Genomic DNA, 27930 nt, shown 5'->3' with positions numbered 1-27930 from the left:
AGATAGTTGGGTAGTGTCATGATTTAAAGATCATTAAGGGGTCAAGAAGTTTAAAAAACAAACACTAAAAAAGAAATGTGGCAGATTCCTGCATTTTGTTAATGTTTCTGTAAGAGGCTCCATCATAAAACTGAACTGTAAAATTATTTTTAAAATGTTATAGAACAAAAAATGAATTTTTAGCAAACCTTAGGAAATTCTTGTTATAAATTACCCAAACTTTATAAACAAATCCCCTCTAACTTGCATTTTGTTTAAAGTAATAACTTTATATCATACAAATAAATTTCAAGTATGAAAAGTGCATTATTGCAATAATACCTCTTTGCAAATCCAAAATTCTTGGTTTATAATAAAACTTGTAAAGTGTTTTTTTTAAAAAGGAAAAAGGAGTATAACCATCAGTGCCATCTATTGCAGAAGTCCAACATCTTAAAATGTTGCTTAACAAGTTGCAGAGAAACATGTCTGGAAGCAACATATAATTGAAAAGAAACTACTTGTTTTTACCATTTTACATTATTATTGTCTCTAGTATTTTCTCCTTCCCAAATAGAAATTCACACTCTATAATTTTGCTCTTCGGTCAGCCATTTTGTGCAGTCGCCACTTGCATATTTCCAAAATCATCATCTTCTTCATGTGTTCTCTTCAAACTGCCTAAAAGTTATTGCATGAAGATAACATAAAATGGAAACTTAAATAAATTCATGTTAGAATGTTACAGCCAGTAAAAATTTGTTTTTCATGATGTGATACCATATAAACACTATGAAAATTCCCTGACTGAATTTATAGCAAACTTAAGTAAATTGTTTTGTTATAAATTACCTGAATAGGCTTTTTCTTCATGATAGGATATATTTTCCCTCCTGACAATTAAGTATGCCTTACGTACTGCATATAATAAACAATTTTTAAAATAGACCCTTTAAAGTGATGATACATCAATGTTTGGTTACTAAGTTTGTGCTTTTTAGGCACCATAAACATGTGACTTAGGACATAAGATTTAAGAAATGAATCATATTTATATGATTTTTTGCAGATATAATTATCTTTTTGCTTTCATAGATACTACTATGAGGAGTAGCTGAAAATACTTTTCCACTGAAGCTGTGGTTTTTATGACCAACAAGTCTAGGGTTGGAAGGCACATACTAGAGGAAGAGATTTGCTTTTATCTACTCTTCACATCCAGAGTCTGCTAAATACAGAAATTTCCTACATAGAATCAAAACTATCCCTATATGCCCAACAGTTATAATCAAGAAATTTGAGTCTCAATGGAAGAAAACTTTAGGGAACAGTTAAACCAGCAGAGGATCTGCTATGTGTTTTGCCTAACAATGGCATGGCCTTAAATTTGTGCCCTAAATATCGTGTTAAATCATGGTAATAATGTTAATTCAGAGGGCAGATTCTAACATTAAGCTGATATTTCACTGTAAGATTAATAAGGATAAAAATGTAATGTCAATACAAAGGGTAAGTTGGAAGAAAATATCCTGGCCATTAAGCTAAGTCCAGATGCTGTGATTAAGTTTCAGATGAAGTGCTGTGCTTCTATGGGAACTCCAAATGACTTGGAGTTGGAGGAGAGCACGTTAATCATGTTTTCCTGAGATGACGACATCTGAAGCAAGAATAGGGAAACCGAATGTGATGCATTTTAGGTGGAGAAAAGAAGATACACACAGGAAACCAGCAGTAGGTTCGGCTTTCTGGAGTACAGATTTAAAGAGAAACAATAAGAGACAGAAATTGAAAAATCAGAAAGGCCTTTATCACCTCTGGCTTTCTATATATTTTCTTCTGTAGGAATGAAGACACTGACAAAGGAAAAAGATATCATTATTGGAAATATCTTTCATGAAAATAAGTCTGGCCACAATGTCCAGAACAGACCAAATAGCAAGAATTTGGAAAGAAGTCCAATCTGGATCTGAACTAGATTAAGGTTACCACTAAAAAAGGGAAGGAATTTTAAAGATGCTGATGAAACAGACCCTATTGGATTTGGAAAGTAATTAGACAGAGGTGGCAAAGACAAGAAAAGAGTCAATGATAACTAGGAAGTTCAGAGTGAGGGATTAATACATAGCTTTCAGTATAGGCAGTACAGTATGTGGAAAGAATTCTATACTTTTGGATAAGATCACCTGTCCTCAATTTCCAGGTCAACACTAACTAGTGTTAACTTTGAAAATGAGGTGGTTGGGATACTTCTGAAATAACAAAGGAGGGGAGAAAGGATTGAAATATTCATGGCAAGAGAAAAACAGAGGTAGTTCACATCAGTCACCCTACTGACCTTGAAACATATTTTCATTTATTAACCACCCTTTATTTTTAGTAAGATCACCTAAGTGTGTGTTTGGGGTGCCTTCTCCAGACTCCTCCTAGTATGTTACAGCTATACTACTTAAGAGACTTAAAATTACACCAAGAAGATATCTGATCTTCCAACCAGCATATTCTAATTGATGAGGCACAATTTACAGTGGTATACACACAGCAAAAGCTCATTATAATACACATTTATTCATCATAAAATTAATCCTTTTGAAATTATCTTATTTTAATTCAATAGCTTACCAAAAGTTGTCTAAACAATTAAAATAAACTTTCTCCAAAAAGAAAAAATCCTTACCCGTGGTTCCAGAATGAACAGATAAAGACCTTTCTATCTGGAGTGGTGACATCATCTGTATTGTTAATTTTGCTAGGTAGATGGCTTCATATTCCTAAAAAAGATTATAATTAACTTGAATATACATTTACATTCTTGGATACCCAGCAATTAATGTGTACATTATTGGTATTCTTAGTTTACAATGAAAAATCTGGTGCCACACGTTGTAAGAGAAATGGAAGTTTAAAATTTCTACCTCATATTAGTAATTTCACAACTATCAATAACTATAAATCAAGTCAGGCCAACAGCTTGCACTAGGGTTATCGCACATTGAACTGCCAGTCAGTATGTGTCCTATGCCACTGGGGCACTAACTATAATGATCTCTGACTTCATCTGTTAAAAAAAATAAATAAATAAAAACAACCAAAAACCAAAACTGGCAATATCAGTAGTCCTCTGCTTCCAGTTAAAGATGGAGGAATAAAGGCATTTTTGTTCCTCTCCCCTTTCTGCAAACAAGGAAAACATTTGATGCAACTAGGAAACATCCAAGTAAGGAAGTGATTACCACCATGGGTTAGGATAGTGGTTATTATTACAAAAGGAGAGAGTTGTACTTGGAAGGGGCATCAAAAGGACGTTTAGGGTACTGGTAAACATCTAATTTCTTGACCTGGGTGATGGTTGCATGGATGTTTATTTACATTTTATGCATTTTTCTATGTGTATTATATTCCACAATAAAATTTTCAAAAAATGGAACCATGTGATGAGGCACAGAAGATGCCTGTCTCTGAAGGTATCAGACAGAGCAGGTACAGTTCATAGTTCTCTAAAAAAGGTGGCAGACCTAAGATAAAACCAAGCCCTTTCATAGTATGATAAAGTCAGGAAGTATGAGTGGGCTATAGGAGGAGGCAGGGCATACTAAGGAAAACATAAACACCCACCTGACAGTTTTGCAAGAAGCAGCTTGTAAGTATAGTAAAGTGGAGAAGAAACTGGGTTGCTTGTAGCCAAGCATCAACTGATCTTGGATAGCTAAAAGTAAAGGCTAAACCAGTAATTCTAGTCTGGCTATACAGAAGAATCACCTGAGGCACTTTAAAATCTATATACCCAGGCTCCACACTCACTGATTTTCATTAAGGATTTCTCAGGTGACACAAATGTGTATCCAGTGTTTATCAATTTAAACAAAACAAAGCTGTGACATAAGGTGCTCTACTTCTTACTGAGAGAGTCATGCCACCAGAGAAGACTGGGAAAATTCAAGCTATCTCCTTCCCCAACCATTCCTCTGGCCCCTTCCCTACAACTTTTTTCTTGAGCAAAAAGCTAATCTAAAAAGAATAACTCCAGTTCAAAGATGAACAATAACCAGAAAGGAACCAGTGTAGGTCTTAATCAAAGTTTTTGCAAGGAAAATAAAGAAAAGCTATATTATAACCAAAAGGCATAAATGACACATCATCAAAATTATACCATGAAGCAGATAAAAATTATAAACCAATCAAAGCAAATATGGCTATTATGGGACTGGTGTGCATCCCCTCAAAATTCATATGTTCAAGTTCTACCCCTCAATGTGTTGGTATTAAGTGATGGACAGGGCCTTTGGGAGGTAATATGGTTAGATGAGGTCATAAAGGTAGAACCCCCATGATGGATTGGTATCCTTATAAGATATAAGGATACTATGCACCCCAGCCCCCTTGTGAGGACACAGCAAGAAGGCAGCAATCTTCAGCCAGAAAAGCCCTCACCAGGAAATGAATCAGCTAGCACACTGATTTTGGACTTTCCAGCTTCCAGAACTGAGAAATAAATGTGATTCTTAAACCACCCACTCTGGTATTTTGTTATGGCAGCCTGAGTTGCCTAAGCCAATGGCATTTCTGAAATGAGTTCAAAGAAGAGATAAAAGGACTCATGGAAGAAATATGACAACAGAAGTAGATGACATATCAACTATCTATGCTCAACAAAGAAATGGAAGAGAAAAAAATACAAAGCCACGGAAATAATGAATAGTAGAATCAACAAAGAAAATAAACTATACCATGCAGTTCTGGGAAAATATTAATTTCTCTTTTTCTTCTGGATTTTTCCAATTTGCATACAGATAGGCTATACTCTTCCATCCTAGAAAACAGACTCTAAACCCTAGTTCTCTCTCTCATTACTATTTCTGTTTTTCCCTTCAAAGCAAAATTCCTAGAATTGCCTATCCTTCCTGCTCGAATTCCCTTCTTCCCATTTTTTCCTTGAACTCTCTGCAATTATGCTTATCCTCTCTGCTTCAAAAACCCTGTCAAGGACACCAGTGACCTCATGGTCATAATGTAATGTCAATTCTAAGCCCTTATATAACCCGTTAACAACCTTTGACACAGTGGATCACTCCCTTCCTTCTTCAACACTTTCATTTGAAAAACATCCTAGACACCGAACCTTCCTGATTTGCTTCCTACCTCATTGGCCACTCCTTTTCAGTCTCCTCTGCTAATTCTTCATCTCCCCAATCTCTACATGTTTGAGTAAACTAAGGTTGATGTGGTGGCTCACGCCTGTAATCCTAGCACTCTGGGAGGCCGAGGCGGGAGGAGAGCTTGAGCTCAGGAGTTCGAGATCAGCCTGAGCAAGAATAAGAACCCTTCTCTACCAAAAATAGAAAAAAATTAGCCAAGCATGGTGATGTGTGCCAGTAGTACCAGCTACTTGGGAGGCTGAGGCAGGAGGATTGCTTCAGCCCAGGAGTTTGAGGTTGCTGTGAGCTAGGCTGATGCCACAGCACTCTAGCCTGGGTGACAGAGTGAGACTCTGTCTCAAAAAAAAAAAAAAAGAATATATATATATATATATATATATATATATATATGCGCGCGCGCGCACACACACACGTATTTTTTAAAATTCTTCTCTATCCACATTCCTCTAGTGATCTCACCCAGTCTCCCACTTACATGCAGCTGCCTATTCTAACAGCCCTCCTAACCTTAACATAAACAAAACTGAATTCTTTGATTTTACCCCTCATTCAGCTTTCTCCATATCAGTAAGTAGCAACTTCTCTTCCAATTGTTCAGATTAAAAGGCTTAGACTCATCCTTATTTCCTCCCTTTCAGAAACAACATCCAACCCAAAGGCAAATCCTATCATCTATACCTTCAAATAAACCAAGAACCTGATCTCTTCTCACCTCTTCCCCTGCTACCACTTTGGTTTAAACCAATATTTTCTCCTCACTGGATTATTCCAACAGCCTCCTAACTAGTCTGCTTACTTTTGCCCTTGCCCCCAGTTCTCCCAATAGTTTACACTCACATACTAGTCAGGATGATCTTTTTATAAGAAGTCATTCTCTACTTACAATAAAAGTGAAAGGCTTTATGTAGAATGGCCCATAAAGGCCTACAGATGTGGCCCCTTACCTCTCAGATCTCATCCTCTACATCCCATTTGCTTACTTTGCTAGAGACACACTGACCTTTTCACAATTCCTTGAAAACACTACGTATACTACTACCTCAAGGCACTTGCACTTATTATTCCTCTACCTAGAATGCTTGCCCCCAAATATGTGCATTTCTTCAGGTCTTTGCTCAAATACCACTTTCTCAGTAAGGACTTTTCTCATCACCTCTTTATTTTTTTTTTTTTTTTTTTTTTTTTTTTGAGACAGAGTCTCACTCTGTTGCCCAGGCTAGAGTGAGTGCCGTGGCGTCAGCCTAGCTCACAGCAACCTCAAACTCCTGAGCTCAAGCGATCCTCCTGTCTCAGCCTCCCGAGTAGCTGGGACTACAGGCATGCACCACCATGCCCGGCTAATTTTTTCTATATATATTTTTAGCTGTCCATATAATTTCTTTCTATTTTTAGTAGAGATGGGGTCTCGCTCTTGCTCAGGCTGGTCTCGAACTCCTGAGCTCAAAGGATCCGCCCACCTCGGCCTCCCAGAGTGCTAGGATTACAGGCGTGAGCCACCGCGCCCGGCCCTCATCACCTCTTTAAAATGCAGTTCTTGTCCCACCCTCCTTACATAGCCTTATTTTTCTTGGACTCAATTATATCTGACCTAAAACATTTGACTTGTTGTCTGATTCTCCCACTAAAATAAGGTTCATGAGGTCAGGGATTTCTGTCTGCTTTACTGCCAGTGCCTAAAACAGTGCCAAATAAATGTTTGATAAAACAATGCAGCATGAGACATGAAAGACAAACTTGAGAAAAATCAAGCAGAAAGAAAAAAGAACAAAGTTGGAAATAATTACAGAGAAAACAGCAGATATGGAAGGTGAAATGGAACCAACATAAACTATATTGGGGGAGGGGACAAAATATGAATCAGGACAACAACAAAAATGACAAATACATAAGAGAAGAAAATTTTCCTGAAATAAAGGAAGGCTTGAATCTAAGTGGCAAGGACACACTATGACTCAGAAAAACTGATACAGAGCAATCAACAAGATATGTCTTGATAAAACATCTTATGTTCACCTATACAACCACCTCTCTCTGCTCCAAGTCAAGTAACCTAAGAAGGAAAATTTTAAAAATTGGTCTGTCCCCAGACTTCTCTAAAACAGTATTTAACATCAGGTCTGTGTCCAAAGCCATCAGGGAAAAAGTATTAAAATGTATTAATCTAGCCAACTGTCATTCAAACATAAGGGCAACATGGAAGTGATTTTTGAACTTCAAAGAAAAGAAAAAACAAACATAAGGGCAACAGAAAAATATTTCCCAATATGCAAAGACTTAGGGAATATTGTTTCCATGAACTATTCTTGAAAATAACATCCAAAGACATTCCAAGAGTTGAGCAAAGAAGCTGGGAATTGGTTGAATCCTATTAAACGTATAACTAAGGATAAACAACTAGAGAATATGGTTGTAGAATATTTTATACTATAATAATGTAGAAAAGGTATAATTTTGAGAAATATAGGCGGTAGTATAAGTAGATGATTCTATACTGGTCAAAACTATTTAAAACTTAAATAACAAGAGGCACAGTATTTAAATATTTATAAAGGTATAGCAGTGGAGGGGAGGGAGAAAAGTAGAGGTATATAAGTTTTCATTTTTTCATAGTAGAGAATCAACTGCTATTTACATGTGATAAGAAACAAACATTGAAACATATATAAAGTTATAACTGCATCCATTAGAACTAAAAATAATTTAAAACCTTAAAAATTATCAAAACAACAAAAACATTATCAAGAATGCAAACTATAGCAAAAGGTTTAAAAAAGGATGCATTTGAAACAGAAACCATAATACAAAATCAAATGGTGGACAAAAGCCTATCTGTCATTTTCAGTAAGTCAAAGTGGGATAAATTCACCTATTAGAGAAAAGGTGGTATTGGATCAGATAGCAAAACTTTACCATAGGCCATATTTAAGAAATGCATCTAAAACAAAGTGATTTAGAAAGGCTGAAAGAAAAGGAATGAGGAAACAGGCAAATGCAAGCAAACAAAAAAGTAGGGTTCACGATAGTATTAAACAAGGTTATTGCAAGGTAAAATAATTGAAACCGAAAACGGTACAACTAAAATGAAGACCTAACTTGAGGTTTTATGTACCAAATAATAAATACATCAACAAAATTGTCAAAAAAAAAAAAAAAGAGTGAATAAAAAACAAACACAATATAGTAATAGATTTCAATTCACCTCTCTCAGCCCAAGACAGATCAAGTGGACAAATATATCGAACTTTATCCCCTGAAAACAGAGAATAAATCTTCTTTTCAAATGCCCATGAAATTCATAAAGACAACTATATATTAGACCACAAAGGAAACTTCAAAAAATTCAAGAAGTATCAGAACCATTGTGATTAAAATTTAATAAAACTAAGTACAAACAAAAATAGTAATTAAAAACTCCATCATCTATATATACAGTTAAAAAAATCTCTTCAACACATTAGATAAAAATAAAATGAAAACCAAAATCACAGAATATCAAGCTATAACAGTAAAAATAATGCATATCAAAATCTGTAGCATATGACTAATGCAATGCTAAGAGGATGATTCAGTCTTGAATTCTTCAATGAATGAAAAAAAAAAACTGTTTCCAACTCAGGAAATTCATGAAACAACAGCAGCAGTAGCAACAACAACAAATCCCAAGGAAAGCACCAAGCAAGCAGAAATTTGAATACAGAAAAATGACATGAACCAGCTAGATTTAAAAAAAAAAAAGAAGAAAGCACACAAAATCAGAAACAAGAATGGAAAAATAACCATGGAACCAGAAGATACTAAAATACAAGATATTATTTTCCTACATAGATATTAAATCTATGTAGAATTCTTATGAATGATTATACAGAAGATTATAAAATCATCCAAAGTGACCTGAGGAGTATCAGAAAATCAAACCAACCAACCAAATGAATAAAGCTGTCGGAGAATTGGTCCACTTTTAAAATGTATGAATGAATGAAATAACTGAATTAAATAAAAACATTAAGTTCAGATGTTTTCACAGGTGCTGTATACTCAAGCATCAAGAAACAGACACTCCAATCTAATTTAATTTCTTCCAGGGCACAAAAGAAAGGAGAGCTTCCATTTTAAATATGAAAATGCTGTGATAGATACTAAAACCAAAGAAGGGTAGTACAGAAAAAAAAATTACAAACCAGTATCATTTATTAAACTGATTCCAAAATCCTGAAAAAAACATTAGCAAACAGAATCCTGCAACAACCAAAAGGATGATTCAATATTAGAAAATCTAATATGTGATCCAATAATTCAACTTAGCATATTAATGGCTCAAAGGAGTAAAGCTAGTCATTCCATAAACACTTTTTTTTTTTAAAAAGGCAAAAATCAGTATCTGTTTCTGATAAAAACTCTTAACAGAGGAATAAATAGCTACAAATACACAACCCTCCGCCCCCTCCAACACTAGAAGCATTGGCATTAAAATCAAGAATAAGGGGGCGTGGTGGTGTATGGCTACAGCTCCTAGCTACTCCAGAGGCTAAGGCAGGAGGACTGCTTGAGCCCAAGAGTTCAAGTCCAGCCTGGGCAACATAGCAAGATCTTGTCTCTCCAAAAAAAAAAATTATGAGCACTATCACCAGTATTACTTATCCTTGTTCTGATACAATGAACATCCAATGAAAAAGAAGTAAAAATTAAATTGGACTCCAAGGTGGCAAAATCATCATGATTTGAAATGAGATGAAAAGATAATCAACTGAAAAATTTTTTAGAATCAATTAAGAGTTGAGTACATTTGCAACTGAAAACTTAATAAAAATTAATAGCTTTCCTACATATAAATAACCATGTAGAAAACATACTGGAAGAAAATACAATTTTACTTATAATGGGAATAAAAGAAAATACCTAGGAATAAACTTCATAAGAGATGCTTATGTTCATACAAAGAAAACTTCAAAATTCTAAAGGGCACAGACGTTGACCTGAATAAATGAAACAATCTCAGAACACTAAAAACTTAAAGGTGTCAATTCCTTCTGAACTATAAACGTAGAGACAATATTATTAAAAATGCCTATAAGACTCTTTCCAATAAAGTTCACATCAGAAAATAACTGTAGGAACTCTTCAGGAAGATTCTAGAACATTCATGAGGGGATCTTGAGCCATAAAATAAATTATTTATGTAAAATTACAGTATTTTAAACTGATCCAGATGCAGCAATAAACAGATCAATGGAACAGAATACAAAGTCCAGAAGTAGACCCAAACAAAGATCAGAATTTTGGTATATAATAAAAGTGGTATTTCAGGCCAGGTGCTGTGGCTCAGGACCGTACTCATAGTACTCTGGGAGGCCAAGGCAGGAGGATTGCTTGAAGTCAGGAGTTCAAGACCAGCCTTAGCAAGAGTGAGACCTTATCTCTACAAAAAATACAAAAATTAGCTGGGCGTGGTGGTGTGCACCTGTAGTCCCAGCTACTGGGGAGGCTGAGGCAGGAAGATCACTTGAGCCCAGGAGTTTGAGGTTGTAGTGAGCTATGATGCTACTGCACTCTAGCCAGGGTGACAGACTAAGACTCTGTCTCCAAAAAAAAAAAAAAAAAAGTATTTCAAATCAGTGGGCTACCAATAGATTTCCTTAACATACAAAGAGCTCTTACAAACCAGTGAGAAAATGACCAACAGCTTGATAGAAAAATAGGCAAAGAACACCAACAAACAATTCACAGAAAAATAAATACAAATAACCCACATGTGGGAAAGGACGTCCAAACTTATTCAATCAACAGGAAGCAAATTAAATCATAAGGAATTGCCACTTTTACCATCATGACAGCAATGATCAAAAAATTTGGTGAATGATTTTTGGCTACTGGTATTGATTAGGGTAGGAGGAAACAGTCATTCCTTGTTTCCTGATGGTGTAAATTTACACTATTTCACCATTTTAGAAGCAATTTAGAAACATCTATCAAATTTCAAATGTACTCTAACCCAGCAATTCCACCATAATCAATTATTTTACAGGTATACTCACACATGTACGCAAAGACGTATCTATCAGGATATTTTTCCACTATGTTTATAATCATGAAGGGTAAAAATAAACTTAAGATCCTTAAATAAGGAATGGGTTGTACAAAATCGTGATGCATATGTATTCTACAAATATTAAGCAGGTAGAGTATATGAGCTGTTATAGAATGATCTTCAAGATATACTGTTCGAGACCAGCCTGAGCAAGAGCGAGACCCCATCTCTACTAAAAATAGAAAGAAATTATCTGGTCAACTAAAATATATAGGAAAAAAAATAGCCGGGCATGGTGGCACATGCCTGTAGTCCCAGCTACTCAGGAGGCTGAGGCAGTAGGATCGCTTAAGCCCAGGAGTCTGAGGTTGCTGTGAGTTAGGCTGACGTCACGGCACTCACTCTAGCCCGGGCAACAGAGCGAGACTCTGTCTCAAAAAAAAAAGTAAATTAAATACTTAATTTTGGTAACTGAAACCCATTGTGCAAGCTCTTGATTATGTGAACTTTATTCCTGCATAAGTGGATGTAATTAGCTAGAGCACATTGTTCAGCCTGTGATTTTCTCTCTTAAAAAATACTGAATACCTGGTCTAATCAGATTAATTCAGAGGTTTATGTTGTTGTTTTATTCAGTATGTCTGCCAAGCATCAACAAAATTTGAAATAATATAGGAAAGATAAACATAGATAATAGAAAAAGCTGCCATGTTTAGTATACTTAAATGCTCTCTGTCATCCTCTGTATGAGCAAAATGGAGAAAATTTAGAAATTTCTAATTATTTTACTTAAGGTTTAACAATGTGCCTTTAACCCTTTCTTCCTTGCCAATGGCAGCTTTTAAAAGAATACTTTTAAGTAGAGACGTAAACCTGAATAAAGAATCAAATTAGATTATGGCAATTTTAAGTAAATTCTATACCTAAATTACATGGACAAAAGATCTTAAGTAACTTTCTGACTGTCTTAAAGAGGAAGAAAAGTGAAGTTACCTGAAGTTGATGGACAAATCCAATATTAGGATTAATACAAAATCTTCTTTCTTGAACATAAGCAAATGCCTCTCTTAAAACAGGAAGAGAAAAAATTAATCTGATGGCATTGTTTCATGAACTAAGTTTCCCAGAATTTACCTAGAGTAAGAACTTATCTAAAAATTTACCTAAAACAGGAAGGCACAATCATACAGCTTATTAACAGTAGTGAGTTGTAGTAGAAAAAGTATGGTCAGACTAAATAATCACAGTCCCTCTGCTCACAAGCTGTGTGTCCTACGGGAACTTGCTCACCTTCTCTAAACTTTATTTTTCTTATTTATTTTCACTATTATTACTAACAAGATTCCAAATAATAAAGAGAATATATAAAACGTGAAGTCCATCAATGCATGTTAAATCTTTTTTTCAATTAAATAAAGCATTTGTAGTCAATTAATATTCCTTTAAGAACTGACACTTTTAAGCAAAATTTTCTGTTACAATTTAAACATAAAGCGGGAGCGAAATACAAAGAGTTGTGAACGATTACTACAAGATTTTTAACAGGTACAAGGCAAACTGAGGAAGGAAATACCATACACTAACCAGGTTTCTGTTTTGTTTTGGGGCAAAAATCTCATGATCTTCCCCTTTAAAAATCTATGTAGTATATTTGGAAAAGATGATTTTTGATAACAAAGACTACCTTAAACTGTGAATAGATGCTACAAACAATTCCTAGGTAATTTTTCATTCAACTGTTGTTAAAGGAGAGCATAACAAATTAGCCTTTTAAAAAATGCAAACACTAACACTTATGTGCAAGTGTTTTTAAACTCAGAACCAATTCCCTTGTGGTTAATCCACCTATAATGGGTTAATCCATCTATGTTACCTTGGCTTCTCAAAATAACAAATTAGCACTAGCTCCATAAAACCACAAAAATATTAGCCTAAGCAGATATATACAGATAGATGAATTAGGTTAAGAGAATAACCATGGGATAGAGGGTCTGCCTAATCAAGAATGACTACATGAAAAAATCAGGGGACTATTAACTTCAGACTCCCAAGCCATTTCTATTAAGTTTCATTTTAACGAGAATTTAAATTGTGGCCAGGTTTTAGAGTACTTTCTTACCTGTACTTCATTCCAAACGTTTCCATAATATATGCAATAACAAATGCAGCACTAAAGAGGGAGAAAAAATTTTTAGAAAAAACCAGAAAGCACAACTCATTAATTAAATGTTAGAGAAAGATTATCTCTAACTCCATACCTTCTGGAGATCCCTGCATTTCCATGCACAAGAACTTTTCCTGAAAAACAGTAAAGTTATTCTGATAGAAAAACACCTGAGTCAGCAGCTGAAATACAGCAAAACCACCTATCATAGTAAAATAAATCTTTTGTTATTTTACATTATGTACATACCAATTGGATATCTATTAATTTTCAAACTTTTATAATTTATTTTTGTTAACTGTGTGGAGAACACAACAGACTTTTAGATTAAAGAAATTTAAAGCTCACAGAGAATTTGAAAACAGTTCTATAGGGATATTTAAGAAAGCTTATCCAAATGAAACAAGTAATTGGGAAAATACAAATTTGGGTGTAGTCTAACATATAATTATAACTTCCACATCCTGGATTTAAGACAAATACCAACTAAAAACTTAACAAATAATCTCCTAAAAATAAACATTAGCTAAGTAAAGAAAATATCATTTACCTCCAGTATGTAAGCTCTCATCAATAAATTCTTTACTCTGAAGGCAAAAGACAACGTGTTACAATAAAACATGCAGATTACCGTCAGCATAAAATACATAAGGAATCAAAATGAAATCCATTAAGAACAATTTCCATCTAATTTATATGTATAAAAATTATCTTAATTCAAGAATTTACAAAATGCTACAAATGGAATTATTATAAGTAAAAAAAAATTATACAGGGGCTAAAATTTAATTCAAATCTAATAAAGTCAATGTGTCATTTCTAAAATTTCTGGAGATCATAAAAATATTTTCTACAAATAATTTTCTTTAAAAAACAATCACACAATTTTCAGTCATAACAAAGTAAAAGTGGTAAGTTTTAGAACGGACAATTAAGATGTTAAATCATAAATTTAAATGATATTTTTAAAATACTGATACCTACCATAGGGAAAAAACGTATTATATTTTCAACTGGATTATCGGCAATATCCAAGACTAAATATCTGAAAATAGAATATTTTGTGATAAGCACACTTTAAATAAAACTATTTATAAAAAAATTAACTTTGAATATTTCTTCATAACCATGAAAAGAATGCAAAACAACATTCAAAATATCATATTCCCAAGAACTGGGTCATAGATTTTATACTGCTTGAAGGAATATAACCTTAAACATTGAAAGCCTTAAACAACATGTTAGCATCTCTGATATTTTAGTATAAAACAATCCATATAGTTAGAAAAAAAAAAAAAACCCACAAGCAGGAACAAAACTTTCCTCTAGATCAGAGTGGACCTAAAAAAAGACAAAAAGTACCCCTAATGGTTACCGTTTTTTTATTTCTACCAATTTCCCTAAGACCAGGAAATTGTTCTTTAAGTGGTCCTGTGACCCCTTCTCATAACCCTACAGAGGACATTTCAGAGAAAACACAAAGGCTGAATTAGAAGGAGCTAATAAAAACAGAAGGCACTACTGATGGAACTGTTCATGAGTCAAAGATTCACTGTTTGAACTAATCTTTAGTAAAGAAAAAAACAGCTAAGAGAACACCTAAGTTGAAATTTTATACCTCAAAAAACATTTAAAATAAGGCATTATTAATATGCTAGGCTTATTTTATTTTGTGAAAAACTTCAATTTCTAACCTAAGACCACCTGTTTATTAACACAACTGTAGGTAATTAACTCAGTTATGAAATCAGTTAAGGTCAATTTTGCTTTAAAAATTACAGTTCTTCAATGATCATTTAGGTGTTAACAACTTCAAAAAAATTCAGGGCTTAATACAGAGAAGGTGAAGCTCAGTATCTGAGGTAAATCCAATGTTTAACCCATATGAATTCTGACAAAAAACTGTATCCTAAAGTGATTTGAGTAGCCCTGTTGTACACAACAATGTTTCAGAGAAAAAAAAAAGTTAACTCAGAGTCAAACTAAAATATTTTAATGCATGCCATTTTCCATGTCAAGAACTTCTAGTAGAACTATCAATCTATAAGAAGTTAGTATTTTTAAGTCTAAGCAGAAATGGTTCTTCTATCAGGATAAGGAACCTGTTCAAGGAACATTTGGTTAATGTCAAATTAAAACTACATACGACACCATTTTTAATCCATCAGACTTGGAAAAATATTAAATACTTTATAATTCTGTCTTGGAGAAATATCAAAGGAAAAGTCACTTTCACACACTCGATAGAGGGAATGGAAACTGATACAACTCACTGAAGGGCAATTTGCAACATCTACCAAAATTTAAAATGCTCATATTCTTAGATCCAGAAATTCTATTTCTACAAATTTATCCTATCAATATACCCATATATGAATTAAACAACATGTACAGGGATAGTCATTATATGCTACATATACTAATAAAAGTCTGGAAACAATGTAAATGTCCAACAATAGAGTGACTAAATTTTAGTATAGTCATACAATGGATTATGATACAACTCAAAAAGAATAAAGCAGCTTTATCTAAGTACTGATATGAAGCAATATCCAAAAAATACAATGTAAAAAAGCCAGTGTAAAAAAAGGAAAGTTATCTATAAGACTATGCTCATATATATAACGTAACATTGGAAGGATACTCAATAAAGGGGTAACAGTATTTGACTCGAGGGAGAGAAACTGAATATCTAGGGGATAGGAATACGGAAACCTACTTTTCTGTATATTCTTTTGAACCCTTAGAATTCTACATTATGAGAATGAATTATTTAAATATTTTAAACAAAATTTATTTTAAAAATTATGTACTGGATGACTCATCTTTACAAACTAGATTTGTACCAAAGAAAGTCTCATGGTATAAAACCTGAAATAAAACTTCATTAAATCTTTGCTACCCTTAACATATTTTATAAGTCATAGCGATAATTCTTACCTAAATAATTGTTGAAAGTTTGGTTTAATAAAGTTTGCTTCAATATTTTGTCGTATGCATATTATATGGGTTATTCCATGTTTCTGTAGTATAGGTAGCTGTGAAAAAAAAAAGAAAAGTAAAAAGGGGAGGGGCAATATAAAACACCATCATACTGTAACACAGATGTTTAAAAATATACAAACTCACATTTGAGCCTTAAATCCAGAGTATTAAAATTAAAGCTAATTTTATGATAACATACCTGAAGTGATCAGCAAGATATTTCAATGATTCAAGATTAATACACTAAATGTCTTCAAAAGGTTAACAGGAACACTTTACATCTATGATTTTAGAGCTTCATAGGACCTTTATGTACGGTGTTTGGCATAGAGTTTGGGACACACAGCAAGTGTTTAGTAAATGGTAGTCATATACATTGACTGCAACCTTTATTCTTCAGAGGGGACCACTAAAACACAACACAGTTACCTTACCAAATACTCGAACATCACTGACCTAGTTAACAGCAAGACCCGAGCCCAAATCTCTAAACTACTCCCCATTTCCCCCAGTATACATTTTCTATTACAAGCCAGAGTTAATTTATATAATTCACAGAGTCTAATTAACCCTTCACCATTTAAAAATTCTTCTGAAGTGTGAAAATGGCAACTCCAATGACATTATATTCTATTCAAGGTTGCGTCCCACTTATCAGAAATGCTTGGGACTAGATGGAACCAGAAGTGTCTTAGATTTCAGACTTTGAAATATTTATATATACATAATGAGATATCTTGGGGATGGGAACCAAGTTTAAACACAAAATTCACTATGACATCATGTCAGCATTTACAAAGTTTCAGATTTTGGAGAATTTCAGATTTTCGTATTAGGGATACTCAACCTACATTGCTTTTGGCTGTATACTTAAAAGCAATTTAACATGACAATTCTAGACATTACCAAGTAATAAATTTTTATGTGCAAGTGAGTATAGGTTTCAGTGAGTTTATAGATGACATGTTATTTTACTAGCTAGAACGTTAAATTCCATGACAGTTAAGGTTTCTGTTCAAGATTCATAGTAAGTATGTGCAATATATGTAACATAGGTTCAAATTAAGTATCAAGTATATGTCACATAGTTAAGTTGTTCAATACATTAAGTAACAAATCATGCTGACATGAGAAATCAGAGTAACAGTGAATTGCCTATGCCTCCTTCAGTTTATAATTCTATATATTTAATTCCCACTTTCTGCATTAAATAGCCCAGAACAATAGTACTAATAATTCATGAGAGAAGTAAAAAATAATTTGTGTTATGAATTGAATGTTTGTGTTACCCCAAAGTCATATGCTGAAGCCCTTATCCACAAGATGTAATGGTATTAAGAGGTGGGGCCTTCGGGAGCTAATTAATTTTAGATGAGGTCATGAGGATTAGTACTTTATAAGAAGAAAGAGAAAAGAACTTGCTCTCTTTGCCATGTGAGGTTACAGCAAGGCTGCAGGGGTATGGAAGCCAGGAAGAGGCCCTCATCAGAACCAGACTATGCTGACACCCTGATCTTCCTAACCTCCAGAACTGAGAGAAATAAGTGTCTGTTATTTTCAGACACCCAGTCTAGGATATTTTGTTACAGCAGCCTGAGCTGACTGAGACAATACAGTCTTCGAAAGTATTAAATGTTGATTTTTGCAACAAATTTTCTTATGTCAGCATAGTTTACAGTTCAATTATCTTTGTATTTCTTGAATACATTCTGAGTTAGGGAAAGTGAGGTACACATTTGGTAGGATTAATCATTAAACAATCTTCTATATTTACATTTATGGTGACCTTCAAAATGAATTCAACATTCATTCCTTGGTTTACATTTGATTAGTGGATTTGTTTATATAAAGCAAATTATGTCCTTACCTTGTATCTACAAACGGTTGAAAAATTTTACAAAAAGATATAATTCACTAGTTACCAAGAGCCAAAATTTGTCCCTGTTGAATAAACTGTATTTGAATGTAATAAAAGATATGCTTAAGTCAGCTGGGCACAGTGGCTCAGCCTGTAATCCCAGCAATTTAGGAGGCCCAGACAGGAAGATCGCTTGAGTCCACAAATTTGAGACCAGACTGGGCAACATACCAAGACCCTGTCTCTAAAAAAAATAACAAAAACTAGCCAGGAGCACTGTGCACCTAAAGGCCCAGCTACTTGGGAAGCTGAGGCAGGAGGATCATCTGAGCCTAGGAGTTTAAGGTTGCAGTGAACTATGATTGTGCCACTATATTTTAGCCTGGGCAAGACCTTATCTCTTAAAGAAAAAAAGAGTTATGTTTACGTAAGTGAATCTTCAAAAAGGAGTTTATTCACTTAGGTTTCTTTATCTCCATTATTTTATTTCTTTTTGGATGATGGTATCTATAATTACCTGCACTGTCCTTTCCCTAGCACAATTTTACCAACTCGCTGTATTTCCAACTTAGCTGTAGGTCATCAAAATGACCAGGGTTACTCTTGGTCATGCCTCAACAGTCAAAAAACCTTCTAGTTTCAAGATGAATGTTCTTTTCAAAACTCCTAATCTCCTAAACTTCATAAGAACATAGAGATAGCATATTATTACTTAAATATACTAACTCCTAAATAGGCAAAGTATTAAAAAAGACATTTGTGATACAATGTTTGACACTGTAACTCAAAGAGAATTAGTAGTATTGTCATAATTCATAGAGCTGAATGCTTTAGAAGTGGCAAGAACATTGCTCTACATACTAAAATGTAATCTACCCATTTTAACTGAAAAAGTCTATTACAGTTTGACTACATAGGACATCAATACAGGCTGAATATCCGTTCTCTGAAATGCTTGGGACCAGAAGTGTTTTGGCTTTTGGAATATTTGCATTATACTTAATGGTTGAGCATCCCTAATATATAAATCTGAAATCCGAAATGCTCTAGAGCATTTCTTTTGAGTGGAGCATTTCAGATTTCAGATTAGGGATGCTGAAGCTGTATAGTACAATGCTTTCCAACCTGGAGCACCCAGTCCTCTAAAGTCTAGAAAACCAGAAATAAGATGAATCATTTTCAATTAAAAAACACAACCTCTTGACCCTTGATAAAGAATGGTTAACTAAAATGTTAAAAGTCCTTATTTTGCAACTTTAACTGTATCTCATTTTGTTCCAAAGCTATGATTAGCAATTATAGATGTCTAATGTTTCAGAGAGTAAATAAATTATTAAAGGTCAAATGTTTGGTAAATCTTTCAAACACATGCATTTCATGAAAAGAATAAAACATAAAACCTTATTTGTGATTTGTGCTGAAACACTTAAGAACCATGGGTCCAATAAAATTGGGAAAGAGGAAGGTACTACAGAGTGACAGATACTATTAACATATAGTATTTCTGGATGTTTCCTTAAATAAAACTCTTTATTACTATTAATAAAAAACTTATCCAAGAAAACTTGGTTAATAAAGTCTCTCTTGGTAAACCTAACCTAAAGTTCATACCTTGCTTTTCATAGCAGAAGAATATGGGCCTAAGAACAATCCAGGTAAAATTTCCTAGGAAAAAAATGAGATATTTACCATCAGCAATTTAAATCTATACAAAGTATGTACCATACAATTGAATTTGTGGGGGTGTTTTCATAGTTGTTATGATAATTTGCTTAAAAGTTTGTTATTTAGGGAGCATTTCCTAGCCACACTGAGCAAATGATTTGGAAGAGAAATACAGATGTGCCTTTATAATATCAAATGAGACATCCCAAGTTTAAATATAGTTCTGAAAAAGTCAGATATTTGAACTTCCACAGTGCTTTTTGTAAGAAGTTTGGGTAGAATTAGTACATTGAATTATTGCCTTTTAGATTAATAAAACCTCTCTAATTTTACTTCTATTCTCTGCTATCATCTAGAAACAAAATAGGCATAAAAGAAATCATCCCTTTGGAATTACACAAGACCTATTCAGCCAAAACAAAAGCAGTACAAGACAGAACAGGATTAGAGTTATTACCTACAGTTAACAGAAGCAAACTCTTATTGCAAGGTAAAAAGTCCAATATCAAACATTTGCCTGTTGATGAAGTTTCAATAATTTAAATTAAATACCTTCTAAATGCTCAATTCTCATTTATTCTATGTAAAATCAATATAGAAAGCTTTCAGTCTGGATATATCATACTCTAGATACTAATATAATAGTGTAATTTTGTAGTTTAGTTCTATGAGACATCATAATTATTTGTGTATAGGACTGATTTCTCCCACCAGCTTCTTGTGGGCAAAAATTACATTTTACTCATCTTTCATTCCTCATAGTACCAAGTTATAATGCCTTATGGGTAGGTACTCACATATCTTTAAAAAGTGAATTTGCATTAAGAGAGAAAGATAACAGATTTTTAGAAGTAAAGGTATTCCTAAGAATGAGACATTGCTTACTCCTGGGGCTAGCACAGTTGACTGTAAACGGTTAAGAAATGAAAAAGAAAACAAACTGCTATTAGGGTTAGCTACCATTTTAATTCATTCCAAACTGCAAGCATTCAACTCAGTCTTCTGGGCAACTTAATTATGGAAGTTGATTGGAAATCAGACACAAAAATGAACAACTATTTAAATGTCTGATCTGCTATACAGTCAACTCTCCTAAACTTATCTAAGCTAGACAAAGAAAGCAAACTGCTTTCAAAAGGAATAGATATAGTATCCAATTTTTCAGATGAAGAAAAAGAAAGTGACTCATTTGGCACATACACATATTACCATGTTCCTCGTTCTAATCTATTTCCCATCTTTTTAAGATCTAAGGTTAACTTCAAATAATTAAAATACCTGACTAATATTTGTTTAATAATGACAATAATACAGGCTGGCTTGAACAAACAAAAGGTTTTCATACCTGCATCTCTCGTCTCATAGGGTAGGTCCATTCCTTAAAAACAGAAGGAAAGCATGATAAAAGTAAATAACATTATAAAAAATATCCTCCAATTAAAGGCTAAAGAGATGACATACAAGTATGTGAATTTTTTAAAATTACGTTATACTTTAAGAACGTTATATAAAAATGATTTGGTGGGCTTCACAAACACCTGAAAATTTAAGTGACAGGAAAGAAAGATTAAGGTTTTCATTAAATAACCGGGCTTCCAGAATTACTATTATGTTACTTCATGCAATGGATGAAATAGCTCATTAATCTTTAAAAAAGATATTCCAGAAGATTCTCCCAAACTGATCCTTTAAATCAGAAATGTCAAATAGACTTTTTTGTTGTTCATGCCAACTGTAATCAACTGGCAGTAGATACCCAAACACTGTGTGGAGCAAGACTCAGGATGAAAACAATGTCTGATCAATGAGCAATATCTACAATATATGAAGAACGGTATTTGATAGGTATTTGCCATCCCTGACCTAAAAAAGCCAAATGCTTACCAGAGAGCCTTTCCCATGTCTCACTTGGTCTGTCTAGTTCAATTCCCTTCACACCAATCACAAAAGAGAATTTTGCCTTTGTAATGCAGACCAATATAAAGAAGTTGGAAAATAATGCAAAATACCAATGGCAAAGACAGAAAATATAAATGTTAGCAAAAGATAAAAGCAGTTATAGCGAACTGAAATGAAGAATCAAATATAGTACGGATGTCCTCATTTGTAAATGGATCGCATTCCAAAAGTTTCTAAGTTGGTTGCTTAAAACTCAGAATTATTAATGGTAATTAGGTTTCCAAAGCAGTCTGAAAAAGTTTTTTTTTTTTTTTTTTTTTTGAGACAGAGTCTCACTCTGTTGCCCAGGCTAGAGTGCCATGGCGTCAGCCTAGCTCACAGCAACCTCAAACTCCTGGGCTCAAGCAATCCTCCTGCCTCAGCCTCCCGAGTAGCTGGGACTACAGGCATGCGCCACCATGCCCGGCTAATTTTTTATATATATTTTTAGCTGTTCATATAATTTCTTTCTATTTTTTTAGTAGAGACAGGGTCTCGCTCTTGCTCAGGCTGGTCTCGAACTCCTGAGCTCAAACAATCCGCCTGCCTCGGCCTCCCAGAGTGCTAGGATTACAGGCGTGAGCCACCGCGCCCGGCCTGAAAAAGGTTTTTTTTTTTTTTTTAACCCTTTATTTTGAAATAATTCTAGGATTGTACATAAAAATTGTAAAAACAGTAGAAGGAATTCCATTTACCCAAGTTAGAAAAGTATTTTTAACACAGAAGGTAGAAATGATACACATCTGTAATGAAAAGAGAGAACAATACTCCTACAATGACAGTCAGTAGTTTTTTTTAATAAGAGAAATAGAAAACATTTTTAATCTTGAAAATAAGATTTACTCAGCAATGTAGTAGAAGTAGAGTATAAATGCATTTGTGAACAAGAGAGTGAAAAAAAATCCCCAGATAAACATACACCGCCCCATCCACGAAAAAATACCGAGCAATTAAACAAAGGATGTCCTGAGAGGATCTGCTAATCTTTCATGGCCCTAAATTTCTGTCTGTGTTTTTGTAATGGAAGTATTAAAAAAGAGGTGGTAAACTGCCTAACTCTGAATATAGAGCTCAATGAATTGTTACAAATGTGTACACCTACATAATCACCACCCATATCAAGATTTCTATCATCCCCAAAAGTTCCCTCATGCCTCTTTCTCAGTCAATACCCCATTCTTCAGAGGTGACCACTGACTTCTATCACTACAGATTAGTCTTGCCTATTCTTGAATATCATACAGATGGTCACGCAGCAGTACTATTTTATGTCTGGCTTCTTTCACTCAACTTAATGTCTGTGAGATTCATCCATGTTGTTATCAGCAGTTTGTTCCTTTTTATTGCTGTTCAGCATACCACTGCATGAATATTCCACAATTTACTAATCCTCCCACTGGCAGAGATTTAAGTAGCTTCTCGTTTTAGGCAATTATGAATTAAGGTACTACGAAAATTCTTTTACATGCTCTTTGGTGGATATACGCATTCATTTCTCTGAACCACAGGTATTAAATGAAATTTATGGAAAGCCATTGTTTTGGAATGAGCTCCTGCACTAGGCCCAACAGATCACATATATGACACCAGGATGCAGTCACTCATGCTTAGTATCACGTAATCAAACTGAACTTTGAAATGGGCCAATTTTTGGAAAGAAAAAAAAAAAAAGATTCACAGGAACCAATCAGAAGGGGATCCAGTTAACCTGAAGTGGCACAATAAGGAAGTCTTCTCTGTTTAACCCTATAAGGAAAGTAACTTTGCAATGACCTATCTACTTTTTTCCCCGTTTCTGCTTTCTTTAGCCATTTTCTGTGTGTAAAGCCAATCTCCCCTGCTCAGCTCACTGAAGTGCATTTTCTAAATCTTATGAGATGCTGTCCAATTCACGAATCACTAATAAAAGCCAGTTTGATCTTCAAGCTAAACATGTCGTAATTTTGTCTTGACACAGAATAGGTCTATGTCTGGCTTTACTGGACACTGCCAAGTTTTCCAAAACCATTTTACACTCCCACCAGCAAAGTATGGGGGTTCTAATTGTTCCACATCCTCACCATGGCCTTATTTTAAATGGTAATATACTTGAAAGATGTAAGATAAAGCCTAGGATCTACTCAAAGTGGGAAATCAGATCAAGACCAAAAAGCTGGGACCCCAAAAGGCAACATCTTCAGTAAAGAGAAGAAAACAAACAAACCATCACATCCCATAGAAGTGAGTACTTTTGCTTTTCTTAGTTTTGGCTTTGAGTAGAAGGTGGCAATAGTGGTGGAGTGGGGTCTTCCTAACCACAGTATGGCATCCACTCAAGTTTGGGGTTAGAATTCAATTACTTTTGTAATTGAGGCCAAGCGAGAATTTAATGTCAAGTTGTCCTGGGTAGGCAGTGTCCCTGCATTCTTGGGAGAAGCAAATGCAACTCTTTCTGGAAAAATACACCCTAAACCCACACCAGAAATAATTCATACAAATAAAGTCCAATGAGTTCACAGTCAAAAATCGATTTTAAAAACGAAAAGGAATGAGCCACCACAGGAAGAAGCAACTGAACCACACTTACAAAGACTGCAGATATTATAAGTAATAATAAAAAGTATAAATCATTTGAAGAAATGAGAATATCAAAGTATAACCAAGGACTAAGAAACTGATTTTTGAGTGCCAAATAGAATATGCAGAAATGAAAAGTGTAACTGAAATTAAAAATCAGCAGATAAGTTAAACAGAAAACAGGACATAAGTAAAGAATTTATGAACTAGAAAAATGGAACTGAAGAAATTATCTAAATTCTGAGTTAGAAAATCTGAGCAGTTCATAGACACAAAAGATAGAGTAACATCTACAGAATCTAAGTTCCAGATGAATAAAGAGAAAATAAGGCAGAGATAATTTTACTAAAGATATGAGAATTTTCCAACACTGGTTAAAGATTCTAAAAGCCTCAGTTTCTGGCAGCCCAATAAATCCCAAGCAGGATAAGGGAAAGAAATACACAGGGAATCAGTGAAACAGTAACACACCAAACACAAAAAGAATTTCTTTTTTCAGACAAAAAGCAAATAGAACAATAAAAAAGAACGGAGTCCAGAAGAACTATACATATGCAGTCAATTTTTGTGAAACTCACCAAGATAATTCAATGGAGAAAGAAAAGGCTTTTCAACAATTGGTCCTAGAACAACTGGACAGAGGTTTAGAAAGTAAGATGAATCTTGATCCTGATCCCACATACAAGTTCTATATGGTCACAAACTTTCACGAACATATGAACATAAATACAAAAATGATAAAACAACCAGAAGAAAACACAGGAGAATATCTTTGCAATCTTAAGAAAAACAAAGATTTCTTAGCAAGGGCCCAAAAGACTTAATCAAAAAAGACTTGACTAAGTATAAAGGAGAAAAAAATTGATAAATTAAATTTCATCATAATAAAAAACTTCTGCTCAACAACATACACTACTAAGAAAATGAAAAAGCAAACCAGAATGGAAGAAAACATTTGTTAATTTACACAACCAACAAAAGACTTGTATCGAAAATACATAAATAATTTCTTTAAATCAATAATAAAATGACAAAAGACCCAATTTTTAAAAAATAGGCAAAAAATTAAGCAGACATCTCTTACCATAGTAGATATATAAACAGTGCTAATTAGCACATGAAAGAAAAGGTATTCAACATCATTAGTCATTAGGGAAATGCAAATTAAAACCACAACAAAATACCACTACACACCCATCAGAATGGTTAAAGACTGACAACACCAAATGCTGGTGAGGATGTGGGAGCAACTGGGATTCTCATACACTGCTAGTGAAATGTAAAACGAAATATTAAACATATACCTACCCTATTATCTAGCAATTCCACTCCCAGGCTTTACCAAAAATAAATGTAAATAAATATCCACAAAAAGACTTGTACATGAGTATTTACAGCAGCTTTATTCATCATAACCTTAAATAACATGAAAGATGGTCTTGGGGTATGAGTGTGTATGTGGAAGATAGATTTAATTATAAAAGTGAAAAGCAAGTTGTATAGCAGAAGAGAATGAAAAAATATTCCTATTCACAAGACAGATAAGCATGCAGACTTCCTTAGGGAACATTAGGATTTGCTGTAGTAACTATAGATCCTTTGAAACTCAAAAAGCTTTCTCACAGAAAATTTCATTTGGAACTATTCCTGGTGCTATCATCAGATCCTGACTTAGAGTCCACCCTCTTTGTTACTCTAACCCCAATTACTACTTATATAACCTTAAACCTGCCCTGTCTACGAATCCTGCTAACGCTTGGATCAAGATTTTATGTCATTCATGCTCATAGTCTTGCTCTCTCAGATATCCATCTATCTGAACATGTGTCTAATAACCAAGTCTTGCCTCTATCACACTCATTCTTAATCTCACTCAGCCTGCTCATGCTGCTCTTAAACTCCATCACTTTAGAGACTGCAGTATTAATGGGGGAATCCCCATATAATCACCAATGATATATTATAAATAAGTTAACTATTGTAGCTAATTAGTAGAATCAATTTCCCAAACTTTATTTATTAGCCAAGCAGCTCAACCATATTTACCAAACCAAAGCAAGCCAGGTAAACCAAAATCAACATAGCTGGAAGGTACCATATATTAAAACATCCTTCAGAATCTCTCCTCCTTTCTCATAAAATGCAGTTACATGATCTATAAAATTGCATTTGGATAGGAAAAAATGTTACAAAAATGTTCGAAGACCCTAAAATAAATGCATCAATGAAGGATATACTGTAACCATTAGATAAAATAAAAACTTAATTCTTATCATCAGATGGATCAGGTGGATTGAAACATGAACTTTTAGAAATACAGTAGTCCCCAATTATCCATGGGAGACACATTCCAAGATGTTCAGTGGACCTCTGAAACCGTGGGTAGTACTCAATCCTCTATCTACAACACTAAGATAGAATACAAATTTTATATAGGTGGGGGGTTGAGGGGGGAATCATGAGAATACTATACCTGAGCTGAAACAAATCACAAAATAGAAAAATCAGTATTAGAGTTTCTCTATAAATAAGTCTTTTTCCTTTGATTCCCATACCTAGCTCAACTTCTGCTTAAACCAAAGGAGGAAAGGAGATTTTTTTCACTCAAATAAAAATAGAGGGCTAGGAGGTCAGGGGAATGGAGAAGCAGAAGCGCATTCAAGTAAGACACTTCTAAATTACTGACTTTAAAACCTGGCTGCGCATTAGAATTGTTTGGCTCCATTCAACACCAGGCTCCACTCAGACAAATTAAAACAGAATCGGCACCAGTAAAGCCCCGGTATGGGTATTTTTTAAAAGCTCCTTGGGTGAGTCTACTCTACAGTCAGGCTTAAAAAGCACCATTCTAAATAAAGGATCTAGGAGAAGGATCCTCAGACAGAGATATTAAGTCATTCTTACCTTTAATTCTGTACTATGAGAACCAAAAGAGAAAGGAAAATGGAAAGGGTAACATTTAAGTTGCTAAACTGCAATTGAAATAAATTACATTTCACTTTCTATCTGAAGAGAACACATTAATTTTTGAATTATAAAATCAATACCCCTAGCTATACAAATAATCTGCTTAAAAACTGATACTATAAATTGTTCTTTTTTACTTCCTCACAACTAAAAAACTACTGTTATCTTGCCTCAAGTAAAACCAATCAAGATTCTTTCACTAATTGAACAAACATTTAAGTTTATGGTATATTCCAGACACTGCGTTAAATAAAAGAAACAGTGGCAAATAAGACAGGAACTAATTGGTGACTAAGCTCCTTATGAAAGGTTCAAGCTACAATGGAAAATAAACAATGACCAAAAATTATAAGTATGATAACCATTATAAAGGTAGGTATAAAAGTATCAAGTGCTACAGTACCTGGTGAACTGAACTAGTCCGGAGGACAAGGAGAGGAGCAGGAAGAGTTGGCAAAATCAGGGAAAACTTCTCTGAAGAAATTTTGCCTAAACTGAAAACTAACCCAAGAGTAAGTCATTAATTAGGTGAGTGCAAGGGAAGTGCTGGCAGCCATGGCTGGAGAAAACAGCAAATGCAAAGGCCCTGAGGTGGGGAGGAAATTAAAGCATTCCAGGAACAGAGAGAAGATGAATATGG

General features: G+C 34.1%; 1 protein-coding gene across 1 annotated transcript in view; it reads right to left on the bottom strand.

The window, feature by feature from the left end:
- Positions 1 to 369: 369 nt before the first annotated feature.
- The window catches only part of STYX (serine/threonine/tyrosine interacting protein), a 31686-nt gene continuing 4125 nt past the window's right edge, over positions 370 to 27930 (bottom strand). Inside the window, exons 2-11 of the mRNA XM_069464921.1 lie at positions 21175 to 21207; positions 19776 to 19829; positions 16262 to 16359; positions 14306 to 14366; positions 13872 to 13908; positions 13416 to 13455; positions 13277 to 13327; positions 12151 to 12223; positions 2654 to 2747; positions 370 to 660 (exon numbers count right to left, since the gene is read on the bottom strand). Of these exons, the coding sequence (XP_069321022.1) occupies positions 587 to 660; positions 2654 to 2747; positions 12151 to 12223; positions 13277 to 13327; positions 13416 to 13455; positions 13872 to 13908; positions 14306 to 14366; positions 16262 to 16359; positions 19776 to 19829; positions 21175 to 21207 (615 nt within the window). The 3' untranslated portion in view covers positions 370 to 586. The remainder of the gene's footprint in view (positions 661 to 2653; positions 2748 to 12150; positions 12224 to 13276; positions 13328 to 13415; positions 13456 to 13871; positions 13909 to 14305; positions 14367 to 16261; positions 16360 to 19775; positions 19830 to 21174; positions 21208 to 27930) is intronic.

Source organism: Eulemur rufifrons, chromosome 2 (assembly GCF_041146395.1).
Source record: "Eulemur rufifrons isolate Redbay chromosome 2, OSU_ERuf_1, whole genome shotgun sequence".
Classification (NCBI taxonomy): domain Eukaryota; kingdom Metazoa; phylum Chordata; class Mammalia; order Primates; family Lemuridae; genus Eulemur; species Eulemur rufifrons.
Note: the sequence above shows the minus strand (reverse complement) of the source record. Positions and strands in the feature narration are given on the sequence as shown.